Genomic DNA, 17295 nt, shown 5'->3' with positions numbered 1-17295 from the left:
AGATAGTTATCTACAAAAAGCGTACAGTTAGATGAAAAGATATGAATTGAAAGTGAAAGGATAGGAAGAGAACCACTCACTATTCAAATATCAGCCATCAGAAAGTTGAAGGGACTATGCTAAAATTAACTGAGGGACTTTAAATACAAAATGTTATTAGAAATATGGAGCAATACTTAATCATGGGGAAGTACTCTAAGCAATACATTATAGGCAATTTTATTCAACAAACCTAGATGCTATAGATTAGTTACATAGTGTAGCTTCTTGATACAATCAAGGAACACAGCAAACTCCAGATGGGTGAGACTATTGCTGCCATAAAATACTGGTTTTCAGTAAAATGTTAAGTAGAAAGTATGCACTCTAAACAAACAATAAAAAGTGTAATAGGGACAGATTTTGTCACTCACCAGGTTTAGCTACCACTTCTGATGACCACATCCCATATCAGAGTGCTGGTTTGAATCCCTAGTATTCCACTTTTAGAATTTCTTCCTAATGATGCATTCTGAGAAGCAGCATATGATGGCCAAAGTACGTGAGCTCCTGCCACCCACATGGGAGACACAATGGAATTACGGACTCCTAGCTTCAGGCTAGCCAGCCACTGGGTATTGCAGTCATTGGGAAGTGAATCAGTGAATGAAACAGTTCTGAACTTATCAAGTATATGAAAACAAACTTTTTAAAAAAGTGTTACATGTACATAACCAGTAGCATAGTCATCTGTTATTTTGTGCTATACATAATTGTAGGTGCTGTACTTTTATACAACTGGAAGCATACTAAGTTAAAGTTGGTTTACACCATCATCACCTCAAGCACATTGGTAACATACTGCACACTGCACACCAGGGTGATGATGGCTGTCACATCTCTAGGTGATAAGAATTGTTCTGCTCCATTATAATCATTAAGCCACCATCATGTATGTGGTCCATCATTGACTGAAATATTCTTTAAGTGGTATATATATATATATGAAGTTCATAAGGAAATGGAAGTAAAAGATAGTATGAACTTTTTTGTCTTTGTTATCTGTTTCATTGAGGGAGAGATTTTCCATCTGCTGGTTCATTACCCAAACGCTCACAATAATGGGGACTTAACGAAGCACCAGGAACTCAATCCAAGTTTCTCACATGGATGACAGTAACCTAAGTACTTGAGCTGTCACCTACTGTCTCCCAGAGTGTACAGTAGTAGGAAGCTGGATCAGAAGTAGAGCCAGAACTCAAATTGATGGACACTGATATGCGATGCACGTATCCTAAAATGCAACTTAACTGCTGTGCCAAATGCACGCCCTTCCCACAATCTTTTGGAAGTCCATTGTATACCTAACAGCACATTCCCAAATTATGTGAAGCAAATACTGACATAAGTTAAGGGATAAGTAGACAAATCAACAGTAGATTTGGGATCAGAAGATTTCAATGTCCCACTTTCAACAATGGATCGAACTATGAGGATCAAAAAGATATCAGTAATACTATAAGATTTTCATATCCCTGTTCTTAAGTGATAGGAGTCTGTAGTTTATAATTGGCTATAATCAAGACCTAGCAGATACCTGTAAAACACTTCAGCTAATAACAAAATATGTATTATCCAGGATAGAACATATGCCTCAAAGTTGAAACAGATTAAAACAATATAAAATCTGTTCCCCAATCACACTGGAATTTAATCAATAGCAGAAAGAAATTTTGAAATATAAGAAAGGTAACACATCTCTAAATAAATGATGGTGTCAAAGAAGTCACAGAGCAGTTAGGAAATACTTGGAAATGAATAAAAGTTGGGACATAGGGACAGGCAGGTGTGTGTGAAGCAGTTAAGCAGCCCCTGGGATATGCACTAGTCCAGTATCAGAAGTGCCTAGAATCAAGTCCTGCTGCCAGTTCTGGTCTAACTTCCTGCTGATGCACAACCTGGGAAGCAACCAATGATGGCTCAAGTACTTGGGTTCCTGCAATCCATGTGGGAGACCAAGAGGGAGTTTCTGACTCCTAGCTTCAACTGTCTCAGTTCTAGCTTTAACTCTGCGAAATGAATCACAAGATGGAATGTTCTCTCTCTCTCTCTGTGTCTCTCTCTTTTAATATTTATTTTTGTTGGAAAGGCAGGTTTACAGAAAGAAGGAGAAACAGAGAGAAAGATCTTCCAACTGCTGGTTCACTCCCAAGTGGCCACAGTGGCCAGAATGTAGCTGATCCAAAGCCAGGAGCCAGGAGTTTCTTCCAGGTCTCCCACATGGGTGCTTGGTCCCAAGGCTTTGGGCACTCCTTGACTGCTTTCCCAGGCCACAGGCAGGGAGCTAAAAGGGAAGTGGAGCAGCCAGAACGTGAACTGGAGCCCGTATGGGATCCCGGTACTTACAAGGCAAGGATTTAGCCACTGAGCCATTGTGCTGGGCCCAAAAAATTCTCACTTTCACTCTGCCTTCCAAAGAAATATGAATAAGGTTAAAAAAAGAACATAAATACAGATAAAATGTGCTTTGCCAGGCACATTAACAGCAAGCTGGATAGGAAGCAGAGAAGCCAGGACTTGAACCAGCATTTATGTGGGATGCCAGCATTGCAAGAGATGGCTTAACCTACTGTGCCACAATGCTGACCCCTAGAAGAAATTTTATATTTACAAATGCATATATTAAAAATGAAGAAAGGCCTCAAATCAACAACCCAACCTTGCACATTAAGCGACCCAAAGCTACCAGATGAAAGGAAATATTAGATGATGAGACAGTAGAGAAAATCAGTGAATGCAAAAGTTTTTCCTTAGAAATGATGACCAAATACTGACAAACACATAGATCAACTTCGCAAGAACAAAAGGAAGGGCGATTCAAAGTGCAAATTAAAGTTAGAAATGAAGAGGGAACATCACTACCAGCCTTGTAGCAGGAAATGATGTAAGGCACAGCTGTGGACAACTGTATGCCAGCAAATTAAATAGCATAGATGAAATAGACAAAGTCCCGAAAAGACAAACCGAACTCAAGAAGCGATAGAAAATCTTTGTAGACTTAAAATGAGAAATTCAATTAGGTGTTTTCCAGCAGTGAAAAACCCAAGCTCAAATTTTTTTGCTGGTGAATTCTGTCAGACATATAAAGAACAAATGCTAGTTTTTTTCAGCAGCTCTTGAAAAAAATAATAAAAGCAGGAAAAACATATTACAACTCATTCTGACACCACAACCAGACCCCTCAGTGTCTCTCAGGAAAATATATATGAATTTCATCAGCAAAATACTCGCAAAATGAATCCAGCAAAATATAAAAGGATGATACAAGGGCCAGTACTGTGACAAAACTAATGGAGCCACCACCTGTGCTACTCTCATCCCGTTTGGGGCAGATTCATTTCCCAGCTTCTCCACTGCCAATCCAGTTCCTTGCTAATGACCTGAAATCAGAAGATGAACACCTGCCACACACTCATTTGGGAGACTCAAATGAGGTTTCTGGCTAAAGCCTGATGTAGCCCTGGTGCTGCAACCATCTTGGGAGTGAAACAGCAAATGGAAGGGAGGTGTGTGTGTGTGTGTGTGTGTTGCTTTCTGTATGTGCTGGTTTTTCAAATAATTTTTTAACAATTTTTTTTTGTTTCAAAGATCTGTGGAGACAAAAAAAAAAAAGAGCAAGAGAGAGATCCTGGGCCTAGCGCTGTGGCCTAGCGGCTGAAGTCCTCTCCTTTAACGCACCAGGATCCCAGATGGGCACTGGTTCTAATCCCAGCAGCCCTGCTTCCCATCCAGCTCCCTGCTTGTGGCCTGGAAAAGCAGTCGAGGACGGCCCAAAGCCTTGGGACCCTACACCCGCATAGGAGACCTGGAAAAAGCTCCATGGCTCCTGAATTCAGATTGGCTCAGCTCCAGCCGTTGTGGCCACTTGGGGAGTGAATAATCGGACAGAAGATCTTCCTCTCTGTCTCTCCTCTCTATATCTGCCTTTCGAATAAAAATAATACAGTCTTGGGCTTGGCATTGTGGCCTAGTGGCTAAGGTCCTCGCCTTAATCCCATATGGCCGCTGGTTCTAATCCCGGCAGCTCCACTTCCTCTCTATCTCTCCTCCTCTCAGTATATCTGACTTTGTATTAAAAATAAAATAAATCTAAAAAAAAAATAATAATACAGTCTTAAAAAAATAAATCTTTACACAAAGAAGCTCACTATCATTCAAGTGTTTTTTATTTTATTTATTTATTTATTTATTTTTATTGCAAAGTCAGATATACATAGAGGAGGAGAGATAGAGAGGAAGATCTTCCGTCCAATGATTCACTCCCCAAGTGACCGCAACGGCCGGTGCTGCACCAATCCGGAGCCAGGAACCAGGAACTTCCTCCAGGTCTCCCACACGAGTGCAGGGTTCCAAGGCTTTGGGTCATCCTCGACTGCTTTCCCAGGCCACAAGCAGGGAGCTGGATAGGAAGTGGAGCTGCCGGGATTAGAACCAGCGCCCGTATGGGATGCCGGTGCGTTCAAAGCGAGGACTTTAGCCACTAGGCTGCTGTCGCCGGGCCCTGACGTGTTTTTTAAAAATCCATTGTATTTCCATAAAGTAGACATTAATAACTTGAAACTGAAATTAAGAAAACAGTTTCAATAGCTGAGTAGTATTCCATGGAGTAGATGAACCATAGCTTCCATGTTTTTGCAATTACTGATTGTGCTGCTATGAACATAGGAGTGCATGTTGGTTTCTCATAAAACAAGTGTTCTGGATATATTCCAAGGAGTGCTATTGCTGGATCATACGGTATGTCGATTTTGAGTTGTTTGAATGTTCTCCATACTGATTTCCATAGAGGCTGTACCAGCCTGCAGCTCCACCAGCAGTGGAGTAGGGTTCCCTTTTCCCCGCAACCTCGCCAACAAGTGTTGTTGGTGCTTTTATTCATGTGGGCCAGTCTTACTGGCGTTAGGTGGTACCTCATTGATGTTTTAATTTGGATTTCCCTTAATTTAAGATGATATGATGTTATATAAAACAGGTTATTTTATATATGTTATGTTATATGTTGTGTATAAACTAAAATTGAAATGTCAATGAGGTGACCACAGAATGTGGTTAAGAAATCGCATTTGTTTTCAACATATTGATTACTCAATACTATATCAATTAATTCCACAACGAAGTTAATTGTTGCTGATGGTTAAGTTGGAGCTTTTAATTGATCGGGATGATACTCTGCTGGTTCTGCCCTCAGACCAGACAGGGTCTCCCCAAGAAGCCGAGGAACTTGACTGGACTATAAGATGCTGGACTCTATGTTTAGTTTATGCTTGCAAAGAGGGAATCTCAACTGAACTTGAACTGCGGTTATGCAACAAGGTGGAGGAATCCACCATGGGGGGAGGGGTGGGGAGAATCCTAGTACGTATGAAACTGTATCACATAATACAATGTAATCAGTGAATAAAAAAAAACAGTTTCATTCAGGATAGCATTGATATAAATAAATTGCTTGAGAATACACTTAGCCAAATCCCAGCATGATAGCTTAGTGGCTAAATCCTCTCCTTGCATCCACTGGGATCTCCTTGCATCCACTGGGTTCGTGTCTATTTCAGCTCCCTGCTTGTGACCTGGGAAAGGTGAGGCACCCGGAGGAAGCTCCTGGCTTCGAATCAGCTCATCTCTGGCCATTGTGGCCACTTGGGTAGTGAACCAGCAAACAGAAGAGCTTTCTCTATATACATCTGCCTTTCCAATTAAAAAATAACATTAATTTAAAAAAAAAGAATAAACTTATCCAAAGATGTATAAGACTGGTGTGCTGAAAACTATAAAACATTGAATTAATTAAAATCTAAATGGGAAGACATCTCATGTTCATGATGGACAGGTTTTATATTCTGAAAATGAAGTACATTTCAGATCAATTTACAAAATCAGTACAGTCCTAATCAAAACTGTATCCTTCAATCTTTTTTTAAACAAATTGACAGTCCTGAATTTCATATGAAAATACAGTAAGACCCAAATTATTCAACATTGTCAAAGAAAACAAATTTGGAAATGTCACATTTTCTGATTCTAAAACTTTTAGCAGTTTTACAATAATAAGGACTATGTTAAGTATAGTCATTATAGAATACTGGGATAGTATCGAGAGTCCAGAAATAAACATTTACAGTCAATTGATTTTCAACATTGGTGCTGAGACAATTCAGTAAAGATTGAAATATTTTTCAACTTACGGTACTGAAGCAATTGGATGGTCACATGCAAGATAATGAAGTTACAGTTGCCTCAAAACACACAACCATTAAATCGTAGATCAAAGCCCTGAGTGTAAGAGTTAAAGCCGTAAATCTATTACAAGAAATTGTGTTAATTCTTGTGATTTTGATCCAGGGCAAGTTTTTATTATTGTGAAACCTAAAGCACAGGAAATCAAAAATAAGGCAAAATTATAAACTGTACAATAAAGAAAGTATGAATATTCAACCCAAAGAGTGGGAGAAAATATTTTCCAATGATATAGCTGATATGTGTCTTGCATATAGAATATACTTAGTATGAAGAACCTATAATACAGTAAAAAAAAGTTTTTAAATGAGTGACTGAAGATATCATGAAAAGATGTTCAATGTTATTTACAACTGGATGGCTGCCAAAATGCAATATTGGCAAAAGTTTAGAGATATTGAAAACTTAATACATTGGTGGTAGGATGAGAAGATAGTGATGCTTCCTTGGAAAAGGAATTAAATTCTTAAAAATATTAAGTAAACGTAGAGGAAATATATGGTACAGGTATTCCATTCTTAAACTATGATTTCTGAACCTCAGATTTTGACTCATTTCAGAAGACAAAGGTGGGTCACTCTGTTGTATTTAGTCTTATGTAACAGGGGTGTTTGAAGAGACTAATTATATCACGCAATTTAATTTTGGCTAAATGAACAATAATTAAAATTTGACTTTTTTTTTAATTATTAGGACCGTAAGAGGCAATATGAGCTGCTCAAACTTGAAAGAAACTTCCAGAAACAGGCTAATGTACTGAGACGTAAAACGGAGGAGGTAAGAAAATCTAATCTACTAAGTATACAAAGTATACTGTTATTTTTATAACCAGGTGTCAGCAAAATATCATTCAAATGAACCATCATCTGAAGATACCAGGGATACTAATATTGATCAATAATTTCTAAATCTTGATCACTATTTATGTTATTAACTGTGGGCAGATAAAAACTTGATACTAGGGCCCTCTGTGGTGGCCTACTAACTAAAGTCCTCGCCTTTAACGCGTCAGGATCCCATATGGGCGCTGGTTCTAATCCTGGCAGCCTTGTTTCCTATCCAGCTCCCTGCTTGTGGTCTGGAAAGGACGGCCCAAAGCCTTGGAACCCTGTACCTGTGTGGGAGCCCTGAAGAGGCTCGGGCTCCTGGTTTTGGATCGGCATAACTCTGACTGTTGCAGCCGCTTGGAGAGTGAACCATCGGACGGAAGATCTTCCTCTCTGTTCTCTGTCTCTCCTCCTCTCTCTGTGTAACTGCCTTTCCAATAAAAAGAAATAAATCTTTTAAAAAACTAGATGAAAAGTGATACTATTCAAATAAAGGTTGTTTTATCTTAGTTTTTGGTTTTTTTTTTCTCTCTTTTTTTAAGATTTATTTATTTTTATTGGAAATTCAGTCAGATATAGAGAGGAGGAGAGACAGAGAGGAAGATCTTCTGTCTGATGATTCACTCTCCAAGTGGCCACAACGGCTGGAGCTGAGCAATCTAAATTCAGGAGCCAGGAGCTTCTTCCCGGTCTCCCACACGAGTGCAGGGTCCCAAGGCTTTGGGCCATCCTCGACTGCTTTCCCAGGCCACAAGCAGGGAGCTGGATGGGAAGCAGAGCTGCCGGGATTAGAACTGGCGCCCATATGGGATCCTGGTGCGTTCAAGGCAAGGACTGAACCACTATGCTGTTGCACCGGGCACAGTTTTTGTTTTTTCTTAATTGAGCTTGATTATTTCAACTGAAACCCAGAGTAACATTGATATATGGACACTTCCTGACATTTCTCATTGACAGAACCAGCTTGAAGTGCATTCGCCCCATAGGCCCTAAAGCAGTCACTATTCACCAATATTATAGCCATGGAGGTTTATAAATGTGGTTCATAAAGATGTCAAACCCAGAGAATTTTTCTCTTACTATACTAATGGCTCTAAATTAAAATGTTCTTCATTTTTGCCCTTTGCTCAACTATTTTCCATTTTTATTTAGGCAGCAGCTGCCAACAAGCGTCTCAAGGATGCTCTCCAGAAACAACGGGAAGCTGCGGAGAAGCGGAAGGAGACTCAGAGCCGTGGAATGGAAGGCACCGCGGCCCGAGTGAAGGTATGGGCCCAGTGAACTGCCGCTGCTTTGATGTACACAAAGGATGGGGGGAAAAAAAGGAAAAGTAGCTTTCTGTTGGCTTAGAAATTAATGTGGCCAAATCTGAAGTCCTACGTGAGAACCCTGTTGGTAAACACTAGGAATATTAGAATTCTTGCTTTGCTTGTTCTTACTGAGTTTCATTTACTTTTTTAAACAGTTTTATTGACATAGGATTAACATTTAATAAATTACACATACTTAAAGTGTGATGGCTTTTGACACGGATTGGGTATGCATCCATGACATCAGTACAATCAAGGTGATGACAGTGTTCATTATTGCCTTGTGGCATAGCTGTCAAGCCACCACCGATAACACTAGACTCTCATGTGGGTGCCAGTTTGTATCCCAGCTGCTCCACTTCCAACCCAGCTTCCGGCTAATGGCTTAGGGATAAACAGCGGAAGGTGGCCCAAGTGCTTGAGCCCCTGCCACCCACAGAGGAGACGCTGAAGAATCTCCTGGCTCCCAGCCTCAGTCTGGCCCATTCCTGGCTGTTACAGCCTTCTGGGATGGGAGTCAGTGGATGGAAGACATTTCTTCCGTAGCTCTTTCAAATAAATAAATAAATCTTAATAAGAGTACTTCTATTGCCCCCAACACTCCCTCTCTTGCCTCTTTGTAGTGAATGCTTCACATAACCCTGTCCCTTGGCAAACACTGATCTGTATTCTTCCATTATACCTGTCCCTTTGCATCGGCATTGTGTGTCCATGTTATAGTGTTTTAACAGTCTGTGCCCCTTTTTTGCAGGCCAGTTATCTATTGTGTATATTTACCACAACTTAGTCACCTATTAAAGGATGTGGTCAGGATTCTTTTTCCGACTTTTAACAACTGTGAGTAGCATTAGGGTTCTCGAAAGAAGCAGTACCAGTAAGATTGTTGCATAGGATGATATCTCAACAAAAATCATGGAAGTAGACTTGAAAGACAAGATTGTTTTTGCTACAAAAATTAATTGAAAATTGTGCATAGTTTTCTTCATATTAGACATTTTTCACCATCTTTTGGAAACTGTCTCGTATGAAAGAAATTTGTTAGGGGTGTTGGCTCGTATGATTATAGAGGCTACGAGGTCCCATGATAGACCATGTGTAAGCTGGAAACCTGGGAATACCAGCAGCGTGGCTCCTTCAGTCTGAAGGCTAGAGAATGCGTGGGGCCTCTGCTGTAAGTTCTGGAATCTGAAAGTCGGAGAGACCAACGTGCTGGTGTCTCAGAGCAGGAGACTTTCCCATCTCCAGGGGAGACATAGAAAGTAACCCTTCCCGTACATTTTTGTCTTGTGTGGGTACCAGGATGGTGCTTACCCACAAGGAGTATGGATCTTTCTCACTCTGTTCTCACATTTACACACCAGTCTCCCTTGGGATTACCCTCACAGACACACCTAGAAATGCTGCTTCACCAACTGCCTCCAGCTTCTTTAATCTAACCAAGCAGACACCTAAAATTGACTATCATGTAGCTAAATCTGCTCTAAGAAACTCACATACAAGTTTCTATATAAACAAAAGTAAGTGCTTGCCTTGGCAGCACATATGCTAAAATTGGAATGATGCAGATAACATTAAGATGGCCCCTCCTTGAGCAAGGATGATATGCAAATTTTTGGAATGTTCCATATTTTTAATTTTTTAATTCCCTTAGATACCATTTGGAACTATTATAATAAATATGATGGGTAAAAACAACTTAAGGAAACATTCCAGTGTCTTAGGTTGCAGGAAACTTTGTGAAGTTTCCTTTTTGAGGTCTAACACACTGTACTTTACATTATGAAAATGTCACTGACGTGAGTCACTATGCTAATGAGGAAGTAAGACATTCTTTATGCATTGAAGCACTTCATACCTCCCTCCATCAAATGCATAGCAGCTTTTGTTTTTTAATAAAAGATAATCATTTCACTGGGATAACTACCTAGGGCTAAGACTGCTGTTGGTCATATGATAAATGTAGGTTTAATTTTATAAGAAACTGCCAAATTGTCCAGCTCTCCATTGACTTTTTTTTTTAAAGATTTATTTATTTTATTTGAAAGAGTTACACTGAGAAAATGACACAGAGATCTTCCATCCGTTGGTTGACTCTCCAAATGACTACAACAGCTGGAGCTGGGCCAGACCAAAACCAGGAGTCAAGAGTTTCATCTGGGTCTCCCACATGGGAGACTTGAGCCATCCTCTGCTACTTTTCCAGGCCATAGTGAACTGAATTAGAAGTGGAGCAGCTGAAACTCAAGCTGGAATTTATATGGGATGCCAGCATCACAGACAGTAGTTTAACTCTCTACACTACTGCACCAGCTCCATGCCTATTAACTTTGCTCATATGACCTTACTAGTCTACTGGCTTTTTCATTGATTCTTCGTGTGCTTTCTGCATGGGCAGTCATGCTGTCTGTACATGCAGTTTTATAACATGGCCTATTGCATTGCCCTCAGGATGATGTGCAACAGGACTGCTGAAAGTAGGTACCTTTTCTTCCTAATCTTAAATGGAAACATTCTCTCTTTTCATTGTGTGTGCTGATATTTGTGGGCATTTCATAACTGCCCTTTATCAAGTTGAGGAAATTCTTAACCTATTCTCAGTTTACTGTCGTCGCTGGTCATGTAAGGTTGTCCAGTGTTGCCAAGTGACTTTCTGGTGATGTGATAAATTACTTTGAGCCAGCCTTGTATTTTTTGGATAAACTCCACCTGATTGTGGTGTATATCGTTGAATTCAATAATACAAAAAAATTCTGACTCAAGATGGTTTGATTTAACCATTTTTCAACTTTATATTGGTGTGAAAAGGACAGGCCCGTAGAAACCATACTTTGAATTCTAGATTCTGATCTTTTGGGGGATGTTATTATGTTATATGATAGTCCTGTGGTCCTGGGCAGTGGCAGCAGACTGCAGCTCCAGCCTGTCATGGCCTTGCCAGGGTAAGTAAACCAGTACCCTACAGTGTGTACTGTGTTGCTGGAACTTTTTGTGTATTGCATATTGTGTTTTCATATCCCGTCACATCTACACAGCACCATCTAGGTTGCCTGTACCCAAATAATTGTGCTGATTTTCATTCTCAGTACAGTAGTCAATAAATCATGTGTGATAGTATATACTTTATTATAAAAGGCACTTTGGGTACCAGCATTGTGGCATAGCGCATGAAGCCACCACCAGATATCCCAGCATCCCATGTGGGCCCCCATTTGAGGCCAAGCTACTACAGTTCCAATCCAGCTCCCTACCAGTACACCTGGGAAAGCAGCGAGATATGGCCTGAGTTCTTGGGTCTCTGCACCCCGTAGCAGACCAGGAAGAAGCTCCTGGCTTCAGTCTGTCCCAGGCATTGGGGCCATTTGGGGAGTAAATCAGTGGATGGAGCAGGATCTCTCTCTCTCTCTCTCTCTCTCTCTCTCTGTCTCTGTCTCTACCCCCCCTCCGTCCCTCCCTCCTTCCCTGCCTCCCTCGCTCTGCACCCTTCCCTCCCACTCTCTCTGTAGCTCTCCCTTTTAAATAAATCAGATACATACATAAAATGTACTTCATGTTAGATTATTTAGTCCAAGAGTTCTGAGCGTCTTTAAGGAAGGCTCAGCTAAGTTTTGCTGTTTGTCGAGTGAGGTGCACTAAACCTATTTCTGATTTAGGATATTTCTAGCATTCTGCGGATTTACTTGGAAATAACCCCATCGTAAGTCAAGGACCATCTGTACATAAAACAAAAATTTTGTTTAAAATGTTTGGGTTGGTGCTGTGGTATAGTAAGCTAAGCCTCCACCTGTGGTGCCAGCATCCCATATGGGCAGCAGCTGAGACCTGGCTGCTCCACTTCTGATTCTGCTCCCTGTTAATGTGCCTGAGAAAGCAGCAGCAGAAGTCCCAAGTGCCTGGGCTTCTGTACCCATGTGGGAAACCTGGCTTCCAGGCTTCAGCCCTGCCCAGCTCTGGCTATTGCAGCCTATTTGCATGTGAATCAACAGGTGGAAGATCGCTCTCTCCTTCTGTCTCTCAAAATCTGCCTCATATAAAAACAAATGTGCAGAGAACTGTCGCCATCTGTGTGGAGGTAGGGTATCTGGCTGTAGTTCCCTTGCAACGTTTTTAATTTTGCTCTCAAGACAATGCTGACATCATAAATGAAGTCAAGATATAGTCCTTCCTGTTCAGTTGTCTGGGAAATCGTAAAATTACATTTGTTTCCTCTTGAAAAGTTAGACAGAATTCACCAATAAAGCCATATTGCCCTATGGAGAGGAGGGTTTTTGTTTGTTTGTTTTAAATAAACAAGTCTAATTTTGTTTTTCCAATAACTTTTTTTGAGATTTACTTACTTATTTGTGAGCCAGGGTGACAAAGAGAGAAGAAAAGTGAGCGAGAAAGATCTTCAGTCTGTTGATTTACTCCCCAAATGGCCACAGTGGCCAGGACAAGACTGAGCCGAAACCAGGAGCCTGGAACTCCTATTTGGGTCTCCCACATCGGTGGCAGGGACTCAAGTACTTGGGCGATCTTCTTCTGCTTTTCCAGGAGTATTGAAGGGAACAGGGTCATAAATGGTGTAGGTGAGACTCAAACCTGTGCTCTTACAGGGGATGCCAGTGCTGTAAGGGGCAACAACCTGCTATGCCACAACGCTGCCCCTACCCTGCAGAGCTTTTTGTTTGCTTGCTTATGTTTACTCTTTCTTTTAAGATTTATTTATTTTTATTGGAAAGCCAGATATACAGAGGGAAAGATCATCCATCCACTGATTCACACCCCAAGTAGCCACAGTGGCTGGAACTGAGCCAATCCAGAGCCAGGAGCTTCCTCCAGGTCTCCCATGTGAGTGCAGGGTCCCAAGGCTTTGGGCAATCCTGAACTGCTTTCCCAGGCCACAAGCAGGGAGCTGGAAGTGAAGTGAAACAGCCAGGGTACGAACTGGTGCCCATATGGGATCCTGGCGCGTGCAAGGCAAGGACTTTAACCACTAGGCTATGGTGCTGGGCCTGCTTATGTTTATTCTTAGGGTTGAAAGAATGTTGACTAAGATTCTGTTTAGCACAGTGGTTAATACTCCATTTAGCATATGCACATCTCATATTGGAGTGCCTGAGTTTGCCTGGGTTTTACCTGCCTTGTCTTCTGATTTCAGCTCCCTGGGAATGCACAACCTGGGAAGCAACAAGTGATGGCTCTTGTACGTGGGCCCCTGACAAACACATGGGAGACCCAATTTGAGTTTAGGCACCTGACTTCGGCCTGGCCTAGTCCTAGCTCTTGTATATGTTTGTGAAATAAACCTGTGGGACATATGTCTCTGTCTCTTCCTTCCAAGGAAAATGAAGATAATTACATAAAACATATAAAATATATTTTTAAAATAGAGGATTGTTCAAGTTATACATTTTTTTACTGAGTGAGATTTAGTGGTTTTTGTGTTTTAGTGAACTCATCTGTTTTCATCTAATTCATCCAACTCTTTATCAAAGTATTTGCTTTACTCCTTCATTATTCTAATAGCTGTGAAATTCATAGTGACATACTCTATTTCATCGCTGTTATTAATGTTTTGCTTATTTTCTCCTTTTGCCTGATTCATCTCACTATAGATTTATCAGAAAACAACTCTTCCAAATTGATAGTAAATCTTATATGCATTTTACCATAACAAAAATATTTTAAAACACCAGTTTATTAATTCCTACTCTAATCTTTATCTTTTCTTATTTCTTCGTACTCTCTTTATTTCTCTTCTTACTGTTTGTGTATTTTATGTTCATTTCATTTTAAAAGACAGAGAAGTTCCATCTGCTGATTCACTCTCCAACTCCCCACAGCAGCCAGCGATGGGACAGAACGGAGAGGAACCCGGAACGCAATACAGGTCTCCCACTGTGGTAGCAGAGGCTCAAGTATTGAGCTGTCCTTTGCTGCCATCCAAGGCATGCATTATCAAGAAGATGGAATCAGAAGTGGAGCCAGGACTCAAAACCAAGTGCTGGGATGTGGGAGACAGGCATCTTAACCATTGCGCCGAATGTCCACCCCTATTTTTTGTTTTTAATTTTTGAAGAAGTTAAAGTCATTGACTTACATCTTTTCTTCTTTCCTTATAGACATTTAGTACTATAAATTTCCCCTTAAGGACCCTGGATTGGCATTGGGCAGCTGTTCTCCATCCCAGGATATGGTGGCAGTTTGGAGGCTGGGGGTGGCTTCTCCCTTTATCTCATCTACCTTCCTGTAGTCTTTGATGCTTTGCAACTTAATCAACTATGTAAAAATTATCAAAAATAAAAATAATCATAGGGCCCAGCGCAGTAGCTTAGCAGCTAAAGTCCTCACCTTGAATGCGCTGGGATCCCATATGGGCACAGGTTCTAATCCCTGCAGCTCCACTTCCCATCCAGCTCCCTGCTTGCAGCCTGGGAAAACAGTCGAGGACGGCCCAAAGCCTTGGGACCCTGTACCCGTGTGGGAGACCCAGGAGAAGCTCCTGGTTCCTGGCTTTGGATCAGCTCAGCTCTGGTCGTTGCAGCCACTTGGGGAATAAAGCAGGAGATGGAGGATCTTGCTGTCTCCTTCTCTGTCTAAATCTATCTGTTCAATAAAAATAAGTAAATCTTTTTTTTAAGTGAAAAAAAGAACAACTTATGTTAGTTTACACGTATTTGGGGATTTTTTAAATTGGTTTCCAGTTCTTCTATCATTCAGAGAATATACTTTGAACATGTAACTTAAATACTTTTGAAATTATTCAGATTTATTTTGTGGCCAGTCTTGGTAAATCTTCTACGTGTATTTGAAAACTTATGTAAAGTGTTTTATAAATGTCGGTGGTGTTGATGTGGTTGTCTCCTCTATATCCTTACTAATTTTTGCCCGTTTGGTCTATCAGTGACTGAGATATGAGAATTAGAACCTCAGCTATAATTAGAACCTCTTCATTGCAGTTCTGTCTTTACTTTGTGTATTTTGAAGTTCTGTTATTAGGATATTTAGGATTAAGTGACCCCTTTATTAATTATAAAATAAGCTTCTTTATCACTGATATTCTTTGTTTTAAAAACTGTTTTGTGGCATTAATATAGTGCCTCCATCTTTCTAAAAAGCATTTTTCAGTTATTTGTACTTTCATTCCAGAAGTCTGTTTCTTATAGGTAGCTTATCAGTGTTTCTTTCTCTTTTAATCTAATATGAAAAATCCCTGCATTTTAGTTGGGTTCTTGAGACAATTCACAGGTTTTTTAAAACAGATTTACTTGGAAGGCAGAGAGAGAGATTTTCCTGTTTCACTCCCCAAATGGCCGCAAATACCAGAGCCGGGTGTGTCTGAAGCTAGCAAATGAAAGATCTCTCTGTACCTTTCTCTTTGTCACTCTGCCTTCCAATAAATAAATTATTGCATGAAGTAAATCTTGTGGTGTTTTTTAAAGATGTTATTTGGGCCCGGCACAGTAGCCTAGCAGCTAAAGTCCTCACCTTGGACACACTGGGATCCAATATGGACACCAGTTCTAATCCTGGCAGCCCCGCTTCCTATCCAGCTCCCTGCTTGTGGCCTGGGAAAGCAGTCGAGGACAGCCTGAAGGGACCCTTCACCCACGTGGGAGACCTAGAAGAAGCTCCTGGCTCCGGATTGGCTCAACTCTGGCCGTTGTGGTCACTTGGGGAGTGAATCATCAGATGGAAGATCTTCCTCTCTGTCTCTCCTCCTCTCTGTATATCTGACTTTTTTATTATTAATTATTTTGTATCATGTGACAGTTTCATAGGCTCTGGGAATCCCCCATCCCTCCCCCTCCCCTCCCCCCATGGTGGATTCTTCCACCTTGTTGCAGTATTACAGTTCAAATTCAATCAATGTTCTTTCTTTGCAAACATATCTGTATATCTGACTTTGCAATAAAATAAAATAAATCTGGAAACATTTGAAAAATGTTATTTATTTATAAGGCAGAGAAAGAGGAGAGAGAAGAGATCTTCCATCTGCTGGTTCACTGCCCAAATGTTTGCAATAACCAAAGCTGGGCCAGGCTGAAGCCAAGAGTGTGGCTTCCTCTGGAACTTCCACATGGATACAGGGGCCCATGCACTTGGACCATCATCTGCTGCTTTTCACAGACATGTTAGTAGGGAGCTAGATCAGAAGTGGAGCAACCAGACCAACATGGGATGCCAGCATTACAGACAGTGGCTTAACATGCTGTACTACAGCATCAGCCCGTATGGTATTTTTTTTTAATCCTATTTTTAAAAAAATCTTTTATTTATTTGTTTGAAAGCCAGATACAGAAAGAGAAAGGGAGAGAGATTCCATTCTCTGGATTAATCCCTAAGTTATTGCAATACCTAAGGCGTGACAGGCCAAAGCCAAGAGCCAGAGCTATATCTGAGTCTTTCCTTGATGTGGTAGGGTCTGAGGACTTGGACCATCTTCCTCTCCCAGGCACATTAGCACGAAGATGAATTTGAAGTGGAACAGCCAAGAATTGAATTCAGGTACTGGCTTAAATCAACTGCACCATCTGCTTTAGAAATTAAGAATAAGCGTAGAAGTTTTAGTGCCTCAGGTTAAACTGCCTCTTGGGAGCTTTATCCCATATTGGAGCAGCAGTTCAAGTTCTAAGTACTCCATTTCCTATCCAGCTTAACTTGCTTCTTAATGTATCATAGGAGACAGTGAGTACTTGCTAAGTAATTAGATTTCTGCCACCCTCATAGGGAACCTGGATGGAATTCGTGCGTGGCCTAGCCCTACTGTCGCAGATATTTGGGGAGTGAACCAGTGGATGAAAGAACACTCTCTTTTTGAGCTTCTTTTAAGTAAATAAAAAATAAACATTTTAAAAGGAAAAAAAAGAATGGATATCTAGTAAATAGAATATATAAAAACTATT

The 17295-nt window shown here is 40.7% G+C and overlaps 1 protein-coding gene and 1 non-coding gene across 3 annotated transcripts in view; both read left to right on the top strand.

The window, feature by feature from the left end:
- Positions 1–17295, top strand: part of KIF4A (kinesin family member 4A) — a 144270-nt gene that overhangs the window by 103897 nt on the left and 23078 nt on the right. For both annotated transcript variants that reach the window (XM_058658272.1, XM_058658271.1), the window contains exons 18-19: positions 6967–7050; positions 8253–8366. In XM_058658272.1, coding sequence (XP_058514255.1) covers positions 6967–7050; positions 8253–8366 — 198 coding nt within the window. The remainder of the gene's footprint in view (positions 1–6966; positions 7051–8252; positions 8367–17295) is intronic.
- Positions 9932–10042, top strand: LOC118760589 (U6 spliceosomal RNA). The gene has a single exon (XR_004996868.1). It is a non-coding gene; the product is annotated as a U6 spliceosomal RNA (small nuclear RNA).

This window comes from Ochotona princeps, chromosome X (assembly GCF_030435755.1).
Source record: "Ochotona princeps isolate mOchPri1 chromosome X, mOchPri1.hap1, whole genome shotgun sequence".
Taxonomy (NCBI): domain Eukaryota; kingdom Metazoa; phylum Chordata; class Mammalia; order Lagomorpha; family Ochotonidae; genus Ochotona; species Ochotona princeps.
The sequence above is the reverse complement of the archived record's forward strand: the minus strand, read 5'-3'. Positions and strand labels throughout refer to the sequence as shown.